The sequence below is a fragment of the Phocoena sinus genome, chromosome 13 (genome assembly GCF_008692025.1).
Source record: "Phocoena sinus isolate mPhoSin1 chromosome 13, mPhoSin1.pri, whole genome shotgun sequence".
NCBI classification, from domain to species: domain Eukaryota; kingdom Metazoa; phylum Chordata; class Mammalia; order Artiodactyla; family Phocoenidae; genus Phocoena; species Phocoena sinus.
In genome coordinates, this window is record NC_045775.1 from 81,899,675 (window position 1) to 81,915,057 (window position 15,383).

Here is a 15,383-nt window from a genome sequence, read left to right on the forward strand (position 1 = left end):
TGTGTTAATTATGACTTACAACAGTAGTCAACTTGTCCTTTTTTCTTTAGACATGAGACTTCTAGACAGAAGTATAAAAACTGTCAAATATCTTATGGGTACTCATATTACTTTAAAATTTTGAGATGGCAAAAATATATTATCATCCAAAATCATTTGCATATTTTGTTACTCAACTGATATTTTAAGAAATAAGGGTAAATTAAAATTCTTTTTGTACCAGTTTTTTTCTTTTCAAAAACTGTAACAAATATTTAAAGATTAATTTAGGTCTAAGGTTTTAAAGTTAATAATCTGGACATTAAAATTTTGTTAACATATTGTCTTCATGAATTGTAGTAATGTAATATAAATACTATTTATAAAGGTATAAAAATTTATAATATATTTATATTTTTATATACCTTGTATTTAAATAAAATAATGGATATCTTTTAAAGCTATATATATAGCTTTTAAATTCAACCTTGGCCTAGTACAAAGCAAACTCTTGGGCTAACCAGTTTTTCACTGGAAATTGTTAGGCTGAATCCCGTCAAAGCTTCAGGTTTGGTTGGTGAGTATGTTGCCTCTCAAATACCTGCCCTAAGAGTTATCTGGAAAACCCAGGTAACAGCAGAAACCTGTTTGTATTTTTTTTCCCTTTTCCAGGTGTATGGTGTTTCTCAAGCCTGCAGACGAGGGTCCCGTGGGGTGAAAGCAGGAAGGCGTTTGGGAGTTCCAGGTGATTCTTCCAAAGGAGCGAGTTTAGGATCCCTGAGATCATCTGACTGAGGTAAAGTCTGCCAACAAAATCTTTTATTTTGTAAATGAGGGTTTATATGAAGCTCAGCTGTTCGGTGGCTTTGTCACCTTCAAGAACTGCTTTGGTGTACAAAGAAAATCCCAAGCCTTAAACTTATGTCTCGATTTTGCAACCGCACACAGGAGCCCCTGCTAGTGAGACTGTACAAGGCCCAGGTCTGCCATGAGGCCGATGTGCCGGAGCTCTGAGTGGACAGGAAGCTGGTGTCCCAAGTCTCGGGCAGAGCATAGGCTGGGAAAGCGATGGGGCTGGTTCTGCTGAGCTTTGCTGCAAAGCAGAGAAAAGGTCAGACTTAAAATCTCTCTGTACGATGCTTCAACTAAACCACTCTGAGCCGGACAGGTGGATCTCTTCATCGTGTAATTGACCTCAAACAGAACATTTATGTTTGGCGTCTCTGGTTACCCAGCAAAGACTGGCTTTATAGATTGGAAAAAGGAGGATGAGTAAAGGCAGCTGGAGCAGGCAACACTTTCTGAGAGATTAAACCAAACTGCCCACGGAACTTGCCTGGTATCTGTATGGTCTCTACAGGCACCACTTGGAGAAGCTGTGGGAGTTTTGTAATTGGAAAAGGGTCAACATGCTTCTTTTAAGATGTGTGAACTTTTTTCTATCAAGGGCCCTTTTTTTACAAATTTGTTTATTTTTGGCTGCGTTGGGTCTTTGTTGCTGTGTGCAGTCTTTCTCTAGTTGCGGTGAGCGGGGGCTACTCTTTGTTGCAGTGCGTGGGCTTATCATTGTGGTGGCTTCTCTTGTGGAGCACAGGCTCTAGGCGCGTGGGCTTCAGTAGTTGTGGCACGTGGGCTTCAGTAGTTGTGGCTCACGGGCTCTAGAGCGCAGGCTCAGTAGTTGTGGCACACGGGCTTAGTTGCTCCGCGGCATGTGGGATCTTCCTGGACTAGGGCTTGAACCCGTGTCCCCTGCATTGGCAGGTGGATTCTTAACCAGTGTGCCACCAGGGAAGTCCCTATCAAGGGCCTTTAGGGAATACTATGGAAATAATCAGAATTTAATTAGACTACAGTGCTTCTAGCCACAGTAAGTCCAACTCCACAGGGTAAGGCAATGACTGACAGAATGGCTTACTTTGGTGTGAGAGAATCTAAATACATGCATCTTGTGTGTAAAAAAAAAAAAAAAAAAAGACAACAATTCAAGGCTTTTGAAAAAAAGCATCATTTATTTCAAAGTACAACACAAAGTTGTATTTTTAAGAAATACACATTCAATCTTGTATCTCAAGACTTGGCTATGTGCATTTCAGTTTATCTTTAAAATAAATTCAGGTATACAAATGTTACATACCTCAAGTACAAACAGCACAGAAAATGCGTATGGTCTCAACCGAATGTTTTTACATTCATTCACTGTTCTTAAAGTTGACTTACATTTCTGTAATCTGCTTTTAAACCGAGACAGCCTTATTTTAAAAAAATACTCTATTTTTCAGCACAAAGTCCTCATACGTTTTTAAAATTAGATCTTGGCGCATAATATTGTGAAATTATTAAAAACCAAACTTGGTAATTTAATAAAATCGTCACATGCCAGGACTTCTGAATCAACTCAAGTTATTTCCTTAGCTGTAATGTCAAGTTTGTGTTCATACAGATAAATAAAGAATGGAAGAAGACAAGTGGCGGAAACTTGATAACAGTTAAGGTTTTCAGATGTACAGGTCTCATGAGAGTTTGTGGCTGAGTCCAGACTTTTCTCTAAAAGCACAACAGCAAATCTCATATTATCATAATTGCAAGAAAGATCTGAAAGAAGCGAGTGGTACAAGCCTGCCCTGCTTGAGTCTGTTTTGCAAAGATGAGGGTGGGGATTGGGAAGCTCTAGCGTTAAGAAAGAGCCTTAAAAAGACGTCTCGAAAATGGGCATATCATGATCTAGACGAGGGGCCCCCACTTTTTTCTTTTTCTTTCTGCCTAATTTCAATTCTCATGAGGGAAGTGCGAATTAGACCAGGGGTCGGAGCTCCTCCTTCCGATGGTGGGGCTCCATATCCGCCACGGGTTGTAGGTCTGGCCCAGGTCGTCGGCGGGGCTGGTGGCGGAGGGTGTGTGAGGAGCGGAGGGGCTTTCGGGGCCCATGAGGCCGATGCTCGGCAGCGCGTTGGCAGGGCTGGTGAAGGGGAGGGTGCTATGCAGGCTGCTGGACCAGATCGAGCTGCTGAACGGAGTGGAGGACCACAGGCTGCTGGTGTTGCCGAGGATCTGCTGACGAAACAAAACACAACGGGGAGCGTCAGGCTCGAGGGAGGCAGGCAGGTGGTAAATCGGCGACAGTTATGCTAAGAATGGGCTAGACCGCACGGTTCTTTCACTTTAGTTATTTTAAAACAAATGTTTTATACACGAAGCCACCTCAGAGTCCGGGCGCACGGTTCTGATGTTTTAAAGAAGGGGCGGCAAGCCACAGCCAGGGGGCCGAGTCCAGCCGCCCGCTTCTGCGGCTGAAGTCGGGGCGGGGGATGCGGCCTCAGCGGTGTGCTTAGGAGCCGGCCCTGCCACCTGTGCACCCAGGGAGGAGCTGGACAGGCTGCACCAGAAATAACGGCCTGCAAAGTCTCAACAGGTACCGACCCGTTTTTTTTTCTTCTTAACATCTTTATTGGAGTACAATTGCTATACAATGGTGTGTTAGTTTCTGCTGTGTAACAAAGTGAATCAGCTATACGTATACATATGTCCTCATATCCCCTCCCTCTTGCGTCTCTCTCCCACCCCTCTAGGTGGTCACAAAGCACTGAGCTGATCTCCGTGTGCTACGTGGCTGCTTCCCACTAGCCATCCATTTTACAGTTGGTAGTGTATATATGTCCCTGCTGCTCTCTCACTTTGTCCCAGCTTCCCCCTACCCCTCCCTGTGACTGACCCCGTCTTAAAGAATGGTTAAGATGACTGTAAAACTGAGGACAGAATGATTACAAGTGAAGACAAACTTTGGAATCTATGAAGCATTAAACCGTGCACATCTAAGCAATTTAGTTTTCCTGAGGATGAAGAAGTCAGCACAGTGGGGTCATATCTGTCTGTCGCGATTTTGTAAAAGCCGAAACCAGTAATCATTTTCCTCGGTAAGAACACTACTTTGGGGCATGATCTCTGCAGAGCGATTTAGCTGAGAAGCAAACAGATGCGCTCTGGAGAAGCTCCAGCCGAGACACGGGTGCTGCTCGGGATCACGCACGCGCCGAGCTCTGGCACCGCCTGACTCTGGAGGTGGTGGGACCTCAGACGGGCCACCAGCCACCCCGCGGTCTAATTCAGTCGGGAGAGGCTGAAGTGAGAGGATTCACACGTCAACCCCCAGCTGCTCAGCTGTTCCTCCTGTAACTAACTTCTTGACCGTCACGGCTCTGAAGAGTGATGGTCACTTTGGCAGAAATGAAGACACAGCCGCAGAGGTGGTGAAAGCGCTAACCCACGCCTTCCGAGCTGCTGTTTGTCATTTATATCTGTCAGCACCACCCAAGGGACAGCGACGGCAGTGATGACGTGTGAGCGGCGGGGCCCAAGCCCAGTACTCACTGTGGCCGTGTGGGTCGGGGAACCGGAACTGGCTGGCCAAGAAGGGCTGGGCTCGGTCGCTGGAGAGTCCCAGAGGTATGAGGGGCCACTGCTCAGCTCGTTCCAGCTCCTCTGTGAGGCCTGATTGCACGATCGCGATAACCCGAGCTTGCTGAAAACTTCTGGAGGTGAGGAAGCAAAGGCAAGTCCGTGCTGGATCCGGCCGTGCTCCCCCGGGCAGGTGGGGCGTCCCCTCAGGGGTCCACATCCCACCGCTGCTCACCTGGAGCCATCCCACCCCCTCCATCAGCTCCCACCACATTCGGGGAAAACAGGGTGCGGGGTGCTGTTCTCCAGACCCCAGCACGCCGTCTGAATACCTCACCCACACCTATCACTGGACGGTCAAGTGCAAACATCATGATCCCAGCTAATGTGAAATTCACACAGTTGCCCCTAATTCTGGACAGCAAGAAGAATAAAGAGCCCCAGCACGGCCAGGAGTCACATCTCAGACGCAGAATCCCTGCTTGCAGCTCTTAAGTCAGTTCTGCGCAACACGAGCCAGCTGGGGCCCGCAGAGCATCGAGCAGACCACCGCACCTACGGGCTGGGGTGCCGAGCGGACAGAGGACCCTCCTGAGGGCCTCTCGCTGGGCCTCCTCACACCCGGGCAGCTGTGCCAGACCGCGTCCACGAGAGCACGGACAGACCCACTTCCCTGAAGTCGGCCCATCTGCTGCCGCCTGACTGCACTGATACAGGGAAACGCATCCTTTAAAAATGTCCACTACATGACCATCGTACTTTCCTCCACACATGAAAGTGGACCTTATCCTCCCTCCGTCCTTGTCCACAGGCTCATTAGTCATGGGTCTAGTGTTAAACACTCACCACCAGTTAGGTTAAAAGAGTTTCCAAAGGCCGAGAACGAATTGAGGGGTGTGAAGTCAGGGCTGCTGGGGTTGCTGACGGGACTCCACAAACCCGAGCTGAACGTTATAAGAGGAAAATGCAACACACAAAAATGTGACGGTTAGTGGAGACAGATCCATCACGCACGGCTTCACACGCAGGAGGCGCTGCTTCAGCTGGGGGCTCACGTACTACAGGCAGAAGTGGGGACTGGAAACACCTTCCATAACACAAAGGAGGGAGGCACGGAGGAGTTCAGAGCCCAGGCTACCCTGTCGTGAGCTGACGGCCTGGCTCAGCGGAAGTGAGGCGTTTCTTCCTTGTTTCCCCTTTGGTAATGGAAGATTTATTAAAAAATTATTTCAAATCTAGGATTTGAAATAATTTTCAAATTTCAAATTTATTTCAAATCTAGGATTAATTTCCTTTTAGTGTCAAGCAGGTAAAACTGGGACTCTACTTACTGACAGTTATAATCTTATTGTCATCGTTATTTATCTGGGAAAATGAACCGAGGCAGTCGCTGCATGCCACTGGGCCACTGTGGTTGCTCTGGGTCAGAGAAGTGGCCTGTCCAATAATTTATAATAAACTGCCTAGAATTTGTTCCGTGTCCTTCCTCTCGAGTGCGTTTTTGTTCTTCTACTTCTAATGATCGGATCACATCCTTTTCACAACAACCATGATAACGGAGAAGGATCAGAAGAGACTCAGAAGGCGGAACACAAGTCTGTCTCCCTCTCCGCTGGGCCGAACATGTCGCGGCCCCTCCTCCCGTCAGGGAGCCAGGTGGGAGCACGCACTGGCACTCGGGGCTCTGCCCCACCCAACAGAGAGGCTCCTGACCGCCTCCGACAAACACCTGCTTGTCACCTAGGGGCAAACGCCTCTAAACACACATACGATAGAAGATGCTAAACTGGCCTGGGAAACCCTCCTGCCCTCCCCTGGTAAGAAGGGCCAAACGTACCTGTCTGAGCCATCGCTGTCAACGGGAGTGTGTGACACGCCAAGGCTGCTGGAAAAGTCTGTTTTGCTTGAAGAAACCTTAGCAAAGCCGTTCCCACCTGTAACAATGGGCTCCGAGTCAATCAAAGCAGCCAGGCCGCAGGTACCTCCACCAGGCCCGAGGCCCAGCGGTGCCCGGTCTCCAGTGCCAAGCCGCTCACCTGGGCTCTTGTCGTACCCGGCCGTGACTGCAGCAAACGTGGGGTTGCCGTTCTGGCCCGGGAGCGAGGCTGCTTTTGTCAGTTTGTGTTTGCTTCTGTTTGAATGCTTTGTTTTAGAATCGCTTGAGGGAAGAAGCAAGGAGAGAACAGCTCAGTCCTCGTGGGCAATGCCCCCAACGGAGGCCCGCCGGGCACATGTCCCAGGGCCTGCGAGGGAGCCGGGGACGGCCCTGGGCCGCCCACAGGGCCTGGCCAGGCCTGGCCTCAGGAAATGCTCTGTGGCCTGAAGCTGCGTAGCCTGAGGGGACGGGGTGGGAGGGGAAGGAATGTGGGAGAAAGGTAAAATTCCAGGTGCGGGAGAGAGGCAGGGGCCGGGAAAGGAGGCAGCCCCGTCCTGGAGGGAATGCCGGGCAGCTGGATGGAGCGGAGCGTGCGGGCAGGTGAGCAGCCCCCGTGTGAGGGCCCCGGCGGCCAGTGCCCACCAGGCCCGGGGCTTCCCGCCTCTCCCCACACGGGCAGAGTGGCCGTGGGCCGGGCTGGGCGCCGCCGCGTGTGCGGGAACAGGCGGCCCCTGCTCGAGTGTCATCACCGTGGGGGTCACTGTCACTGCCTGGAGGAGCCCTCCCTGCTCGGCTCCGACCTCCTCCAGGTCCCGCCACAGGTCAGAGGGAACGACCCGCAGACCCACTTCCTTGCCCACAGCGCGCTGCTGTGGGTCTTCAGTCCTCGCTGAGTGTGCTCCTGGCTCCTGGCCTAGAGCGTGACCCTGGTGCCCCTCGGGCACGGGTGACGGGTGGGAAGGCGGTGCTGCGGGGAGGGCGCTGAGCCCGCTGAGAGAAGAGGCGACAAGGGACGGCCGTCTGCGGCCACCGAGGATTCCCACCTATGGGGTGCAGCACCGGATTAGCGCGGCACAGGCGGGGGCTGCGGGCCTACCTGCCGGGGCTGCCGTTGACGATGCTGCTGTAGCTGCCGCGGGACGTGAACGGGCAGGGGGCGGCGGGCGGTGACGGGGAGCTGGGCGGTGGCGAGGTCTGGCGTTGTTTTAGGAAGACGTCTGCGTTGAGGGTTTGCAGAGAGAGTTTATAAAGACTGTCGGTAGCTGGAAGTTAAAAACAAAGGGTCTCGATGTGATACTTGGATTTTTACCCTTCAGTTTTGGTTACTTCTGGCGTTCTAGCTGGTGCTATGCGGGACTCAAGTGCTTCTAACAAGAAGAACCTACAGCTGTCATACGTGTAAAAAGGGAAGTCGTGTCTCTCTCTGCATTCTGGGCCTTTCCCGGAATCACCGTTGTGACCCACCTCCCGGCTGCGTTCGGCAGGCCCTGCCGGAGGGCGTGGTCCTCTCCCTCCCACACCTCGGGCTGGGAGGAGGCCTCTCCACGCCCCGCAGGGACGGGCAGGTGGAGGCTCCGCCGGGACCTGAAAGCCTCTGATCTTCCACACAGGTCCGATCTGCGCAGGTGCGGCCCCAGGAGAACACCCCCAGCTCCTCCAGGATGCCCCCCGCACTCCGTGGGCCCACCTGGTGCGGTCCCTGGTTTACAAGGATAGGAACTCCTGCTATATTCCTGCTGCCCTTTAAGGCACAGCTGTTTTAAAAATTTAAAACAGAAAAACTTTCAGTGTCACAAAAGAATACTGATTCTGCACTCACCGAATGGAAACACACAACGTGTATCAGAAAAAGGTACGACCTCGCACATCTATGGTGCGCACCGCCAAACAAAGCACCCTTCTCTTCGAAGGCGGAGTTGTCCCATCTCCGGAGCCACCGTGCACCCGCCCGGGTGACTCTCCCTGCCCCTCCCCCACGGTCCTGGCACCTATCCACCGACCCGTCTCCACCCGCCCCGCTCTCACCCTTGCTTACGTGGAGAACCCCTTCTTCACCTGCTCCGGGGTATGCTGACCTGATGCCCACACCCTCTCCCTGCAGGATACCCCTCGGGCTTGTGTCGGTGCTGGGGCTGGCACGGCTTGCGTTTACTTCACCGCGCCCCAGACAACCCCATGAAACCGGCTCCCTGGGCACATGGTATTTATTCCCTACACTGGAACGCAGCTTCCTCTGTGCAGGAACCACCCCAATCCCAGGGTATAAGCTGAGGACCAATATCCAGCTGAAACCTCAGAGGGGACCCAAGGACTCGAAAGCATCAGCCGGGACACCGGGACGACCCAGAGACTTGTTCAACACTTCTTGAATGACCAGGGGTTTTGGATTATATCTCTCATCTCAGGCAAAAATACAGTACTATAAGGCACCAGAAAGTTTCACAGCAATCACGGGGCTGCAGGTTCTAACCCAGGGAGCATCTCTTTCCAGTATGTATTTACAAAGGTGCGTGTTTAACGCACACCTCACCCGAGTTTCCGAGTTCCTTGCCCTCATTCAACTCACCACCCCCTCTTCTCTAAGCCTCCTTCACCTCAAACCTGGTGCGCAACTCTCATTTTCCCTTTGGCACAAATGGGCCAAACGGAGGCCGTTCTGACGCCTCGGTGAGTGTAGACAAATCAGCCCTAAGGGACTGACCCCCAAGCCCTGCCACCAGGCCCTCAACTGTGCTGCTCTCTGTCATCTTCTGTTCCAGGTCTTAAATTTCTAGAGGGCGAGGACCTCCACCCTCTTCTAGGAGACGGTGCTACTTTCACAATTTCCTGCAGGCCTGACCGGAGGAACGAGGTCAAGAGGCTAGTGAGAGAACTAACATAGGTTTATGGAAAAGATGTGGGTAAACTGGGAATAAACTGCATGTTTACAAAAAGCAGTTACAGTGTAAATGTGTGAGAAAGTAGTCAGGTAAAGGGCTGCTGAGCTGACGCTTTCAGGAGGCAGTACTTTGGGTGATTCACTGCTCTACGCAGATCCTTCCATCCCCTACACTCTGACTAGCCCTCTGGGTCGTCTGCCGATTTCTCTGGTGTAAATACTCCCACCACGGCCGATTAACGACCAGCAGACTGCTGGCTGCTGCGAGCCGGCTCCGGCAGACTAGACACTGGGTCTCCTTCTAAAGCAGTACGTGCCCCGGCCATCCCCACCGCGGTTCTCCGGCCCAGAGCTGGGTGGGCTGTGGGTGCGGAGAGCCCGTGGTCTCCAGGTCACCATACTTACAGCTGCCGGGCTTGTGAACGGGCACGGAATCCCACTCTGGCGGTGGAGAGTCTTTTTCACCTTCTGAGCTACTGGTGTTGCCTAGTTCTTGACTATTTGGGAGGAATTTTGCTAGGGCAGGTGGCCTGTTATCCACTAACTTATTTGTACCTGTACAGAATTCAGAAAAGAAGGCTGTTACGGAGGATAATTCCTTTCTTTCGGGCCAATTTCAAAGAACCCATTCTCTTCTAATGAGAATGAGAACCCAACCGTAGCCGTCCTATGACTGGTAACTACTGACTGATTACTGCCAACTCACAACTACCAACACAACAAATCATCAGGGCATCCGTATGATGAAAAATGAACATACCTTTTGTTTTCTGGGAATTTCGTGGTTTGGATCCACTTGTCAATGTAGTTGGAAGAGGAATCTTGGTTGGGAGATTTCGACGTTGTTTACTTTCCAAAGGGGCGGTATATGGTAGCTCTAAAGAACTGAAAGACAATCACAGGTGGAACATTCAAACGCAGCCCTTTGTTTCAGAGCAGAGAGGAGGAGTCACTGATCCCTCTGCAATTTCAACACCTTCTTTTACTCATTTGGCCTCCCGAGGCATTATCAACCCGCAGGCCCGAGGGCTGGCCGCGTTCCAAGCACCTCCAGTACTGTTCTGGAGACTCGCACTTGCAGATTTATCCTCTGCTATTCGGAGTGCGGACAAGGGACTGAGGTCCATTGTTTAATAGTATGTAATGGGTGGGAACACCTGCGTCAGAGAAGGGGTCTGGAGCTGCCGGCACAGACTAGCCACTCAGGAGGTACCAAGTGCAGTCATCCCGCTGGTGAGTGGGTCTCACCCGGCAGCTAGACCGCCTGTGGGGCTCCGGAATATGGAGATTCTGAAGGGTCTCAGACTTAGAAATGCCAAAGGTTCTGCTACTCAAAACCTTGAACGCATTTTTCTCACGAACACTGTGTACTGACCAGGGCTAAGTCCCTGGGTGACCTACAAAACCCCGAGAGCCCATGGCAGAATGGCAGGACTGCTTTATTTGCCTAAGGTGTAGGCTGAGTGGGGGAGATGAATATTCTTTATTCTTGAACTCAGCGTTCATCTTAGACAAAGACTTAAATACTATTTTTATTAATCTATTTAGAGTATATTTCTTCTTAAATATTTAGAGGTAAGCTTAACATAACAAACATATATAAAGAGGACAATGAATTGGCTCTGACCTTCCTGTCGGCGAGGCAAAGTGGGCGGCAGCTGGGCTATTTTGAGTTTCCACAGCCTGATGAAGAAGACATTAAAATGTGCCAAGACAAGCAATCTCTAGGAGAAATGAACTGGGGAGATGGCCCACGTAAAGTAGCCTGGTGAACAATGGAAATGCATGGACCCTAAAAACCTGTTTTACAGAGCTGCTTCTGTGCCGCCCACCAAGACCAAGTCGCAGGCTTGGGAGGCCTCTGACAGGAGCTGGGCTGACACAGTGCAGGAAAAGGACGTCTTCCCGGGGAACGGTGGGACACAGCTGACAGAACCCAGCGGTCCCTGACGAGAATTCCAGAAATCATCACGCGTCTCCACTGGGCTCCTGGTGACGGCCGCAAAGCTGTCAGTTTAAGGCTGAGCCAATCGCTTGCTTTTCATCGAAAATATTACAGAGTTTACCGGTCGACACAGATGTTCTTAGAACGGGTACGTGTCTGGCATTTTCCACTGTAGCGCACGTCCTGCCCCAGCCTGAGTGCCCCAGCCCTCAGGCGTGTGATTCCCACATGCCGCTCTGCCCCCAGCCCCACCCTTCAGGTTCCTCCTCCTACCACTGCCCCTCCAAGTTCGCACTCGCTGGGGGGCGGCCAATTTCTGCTGGGCTCGGGGCCAGGCACAGACCACGCTAGTCCACACCAGACTGCAAAGGTCAGAACGGGTCAGGCTTTCCAGATCCAACGGCACCACCATCACCGGCACCCCCCCCACCCCGCAAAGAAGGTAAGCAGATGACAAAACAGTACGTGAAGCATGACTTCATAAACAGATAAATTTTTTCTAAATGTACAGCTTTTTTTTTTTACATCTTTATTGGAGTATAACTGCTTTACAGTGGTGTGTTAGTTTCTGCTTTATAACAAAGTGAATCAGTTATACACGTACATATGTTCCCATATCTCTTCCCTCCTGCGTCTCCCTCCCTCCCACCCTCCCTATCCCACCCCTCTAGGTGGTCACAAAGCACCGAGCTGATCTCCCTGTGCCATGCGGCTGCTTCCCACTAGCTATGTATTTTACGTTTGGTAGTGTATATATGTCCACGCCACTCTCTCACTTTGTCATGCCTTACCCTTCCCCCTCCCCATATCCTCAAGTCCATCCTCTAGTAGGTCTGTTACACAGATAAATTTTAACAGAGGCTCTTTACAAACATTTTATAAGGTGGTAGGTCAAAGGTCATTTTCATTCTTTTGTTTCTTTATATTTCACAATTTTTCTATAATAAAGTGTTAGTATATTTGGAATTAGTGTAAGAGCTAGCCAAAAATTCGAAGGGTTCGGTTAAGCCACGTAAGTAGAATTTTAGGTGGGATAACAAACTGACGTGAAAAAATCCACCGTTTACGGGCGAGACTATTAACGCTGCAGTTTTAGAAATCGTCTGCCCTTCTACTTCTGACTGACAGGGTTATTTAAAAACGCCACCTTTTAAAAAACAAAGGCTCCCCTGACAGAGACACCCAGACTTCTGGTAGTGGCGGTGGTGGAGCTGGGTGGGTGTGAACTGCTTGTAAGCAAGTCGTTTATGTGTGGGGCTGGGGACTGTCTATACAAAGCTTCACTCTGCACCACTGTGGAGTTAGTTGGTTTTTAAGAAAAAAGGTGCCAGACAACTACTTTGCTTTTGCTGACTCATACTTTCCTAAGTTAAACCAGATGATCTCTACCAAGAAGCCTTTTTTAAGGCTTCTGAATAAAAGGGATAAGGGCCAACTTAATTTAGGTGATTCCTTGGAAGAGAGAAGAACAGAAAGCTAGCTGGGATGCTGACGCACGCTCATGAGTGTCGTACTCGGTCCATGCCCCCGTCTGGGGGAGGAGGGGAGGCAGGGAGCTGAGGGCAAGGTGAGGGCTTTCCCAGAGCCGAGGGCCTGGAGGCCGGTGTGTGCACTGTGGCACCCATGGCCCTGAGCCGAGTGCACTGTTCAAGCAGACTCTGACAGAGGGTACAATGATTCTATAAAACGTTTTGCTTATTTTAGATGATTACGTTTAAGTTATGTAAACATACGTTGATAAACAGAAAACAAAAGAATCAATGGATAGCTGGTATCCTAAACCAGGGAGCCCTGCGCCTTTCCTGGTCTCCTGAAGTCCTTTTAGTGTCCGACATCTCTCACTCCCTGGCATCTCTGACCTAAAATACAGTCTTCTGGATGTCTACAGACCCACTTCTACAGCGTATGAGCTGGAAAAAAAGAGGTGACCAGATCTCTGCCCTGTAACCCTCTGCCCCACAGTCCTAGTGGTTTTTTTGAAGTCAACTCTTCGGAGTTAGGGAGGATGGGGCTACACGGGCAAAGACCACGTGGGAGCCATTCCTCTGGCTTACTACCACTTACTTATAGGAAAATGAATTCTTCAGCATTTAAGGATTTGGGTCTTCTGGCCTGGAGGTGATATAATGTTCCAACAACACTGATAATATTTAAAGACTAATCTTTGATAAAGCGAATGTGAGCTAAACCCACAGATTTTACTATTAGAACATCAGCTTTTTGGCCAACTGATATATAAATGCTTTTTCCCCACCAGGTAAATCTTCCAAAAGAAAGTCATAATATATGCCTTATTAATATCTCTTTTTTAAAAGTGTGCACCTATTTCCTTCAGATACGTGGAATCACATATAACACGCTGAGAGCACTTCTTAGGTGACAGGAACATCAGGTGTCACTGGGGCGGGACCAGCGCAGGACAGCACAGGGCATTTACTGTCACACCCGAGTGGAGACAGCAAATGGCTCTATTCAGAGGCCACCTTTCTGGTTATTAAAAAAAGGTCTTGAACTCTGAATTTGACTGAGGTACTAAAAGATTCTGACTCAATACTTTTATCCCTGAATTCAGAAAAACACAAAACAAGATCAGTGAGTTTAAAGAGGTTATAGATACAGGAGATAAGAAGACCAGGGTTGATATAGATTTCTCCAGTTACAAAAGACAATTTAGAGCACGTTGCTTAAACTGTCTTCTGGTAATGATTTCTCTGTTAACTATACATCAAAAGGACATGAGTTAACCACTCTAACTGCCTCCTAACAGGGGCTGGAGAGCGGGCAGCTCTGGCTTTGGGTTTACCAGCAAACTCGACATCCCTGCAAAGTCAGGGGGCATCAAGTGGAGTCGTTTACAAACTTGCAAAGTCAAATCTGCTAATGGCTAACTTATTTCATAAAAAAATCAGAATATGACAGAAATCAATGGAAGAGGGATGAGAGGATTAACATGTACATACGATCTGTCTTAAAAATACTGACCTCAGGCATCAAGGAGAATAAACAGGGCAGATTTGGTGACAGCCACCTACGAAATGGTTTCACTAAGATAATTCTTAGAAGCTGGGTTTTAAATTTTATGATAAGAATGATAGCATAACTGTCCATTCTCACAAAATCTCAGCATATGTAGAAACTAGGGTTTTTCATAATTTGGGTTTTTTAGCCTCATTTACTTTAAAACATCTGATCAGTCAACTGAGCCTGAGAAAGGTCTAGAAGAATAATCCCTAGTCACTAGACGAGGGTGAATTCCTGTCCTGGGGTGGCAGAACATTAGCACCAAAGTACCTCAGGCTGAGACTGAGTCTCGGGAGACTCAAGTGTATCAGCCATTACTCCACTTGACATTGCTTCTAACTGGGTCAGACCGTTCTCAACGAATCGTGGGGTTAGGTCACTTAAACTGACATTTTGCACAAAAGGGTGACTTTTAGGTATAAATACTCTGTTACTAATCACTGCCATATCCTGTGTTATTGCATAAGTTCAGGGACAAGGTTAAATTTTACTGCAGTAATCACTAATTTCTTATTAGCTTCTGGTTCCACAGAACAGACAGCCCCTGTCGAGTTAAGCTGTATAACCCAGGGACTGAGTCTAGCTTATTGATGTTTCTGCAGAGCTCAAGTTTTATTCCTAGAATCAGAGTAAGAACAGACCCGCAAAGCTAAGGGCAATTCTAATGATAAATGTCTTCCTTTATCAATTTATACCTAATTCCCTCAACTTCCTGGGTTGATGCCCACTTACCACACAAGAAGGCAAATACTGGCTTCCACGCAGATGGCCTTTTACATGCTGAGCTAGAAAGGGCATCATTAACCACACTGAAACTAGGAGTAGTTTACTAGACAGACCCGTTTAGTGAAAGTACGAAGTAAGCTTGGTAACGAATAACCCAAGAGTTCAACTCATTCACTGACCTGGGGAAACATTCTGCAGGTCGCCCTCCCTTGTGAGGCCCACAGGACCTGCCCCACAGGAACTGGACGGGAGCTACTTCATGGTAGAACTGTCCGGTAGTCACATCTGCCCTGAGCACTGTTTTTTCTAAGGTTAAGAATAAGTTCTCCCAAGTTTTACAGCACAGAATTCTAGACCCCAACGGCAGCTCTGGGTTAGCGAGCAGACTCAGGGCTCTAGCTGAGAGAAGTTATGCTCGTACCTGCGGCTAAACCACCAAGGCCATCTCTGTGCAGAAGTGAAACGGCTCTCTGCCTGGGAACAGATCACCAACCTACAATTTCCTCCTCCATTTTCGCAAGCAGCTTTAATTCTGCCTTTTATACTCCTGACATCGGAAGCACGTG

The 15,383-nt window shown here is 49.5% G+C and overlaps 1 protein-coding gene across 4 annotated transcripts in view; it reads right to left on the reverse strand.

The window, feature by feature from the left end:
- Positions 1-1,960: 1,960 nt before the first annotated feature.
- The window catches only part of TMEM131 (transmembrane protein 131), a 192,960-nt gene continuing 179,537 nt past the window's right edge, over positions 1,961-15,383 (reverse strand). For 3 of the 4 annotated variants that reach the window (XM_032652122.1, XM_032652121.1, XM_032652119.1), the window contains 8 exons: positions 9,886-10,010; positions 9,531-9,680; positions 7,344-7,509; positions 6,408-6,529; positions 6,209-6,305; positions 5,218-5,315; positions 4,345-4,505; positions 1,961-3,030 (listed from right to left, as the gene is read on the reverse strand). In XM_032652122.1, the coding sequence (XP_032508013.1) occupies positions 2,746-3,030; positions 4,345-4,505; positions 5,218-5,315; positions 6,209-6,305; positions 6,408-6,529; positions 7,344-7,509; positions 9,531-9,680; positions 9,886-10,010 (1,204 nt within the window). In that variant the 3' untranslated portion in view covers positions 1,961-2,745. The remainder of the gene's footprint in view (positions 3,031-4,344; positions 4,506-5,217; positions 5,316-6,208; positions 6,306-6,407; positions 6,530-7,343; positions 7,510-9,530; positions 9,681-9,885; positions 10,011-15,383) is intronic. The other variant, XM_032652120.1, reaches the window with a different exon arrangement.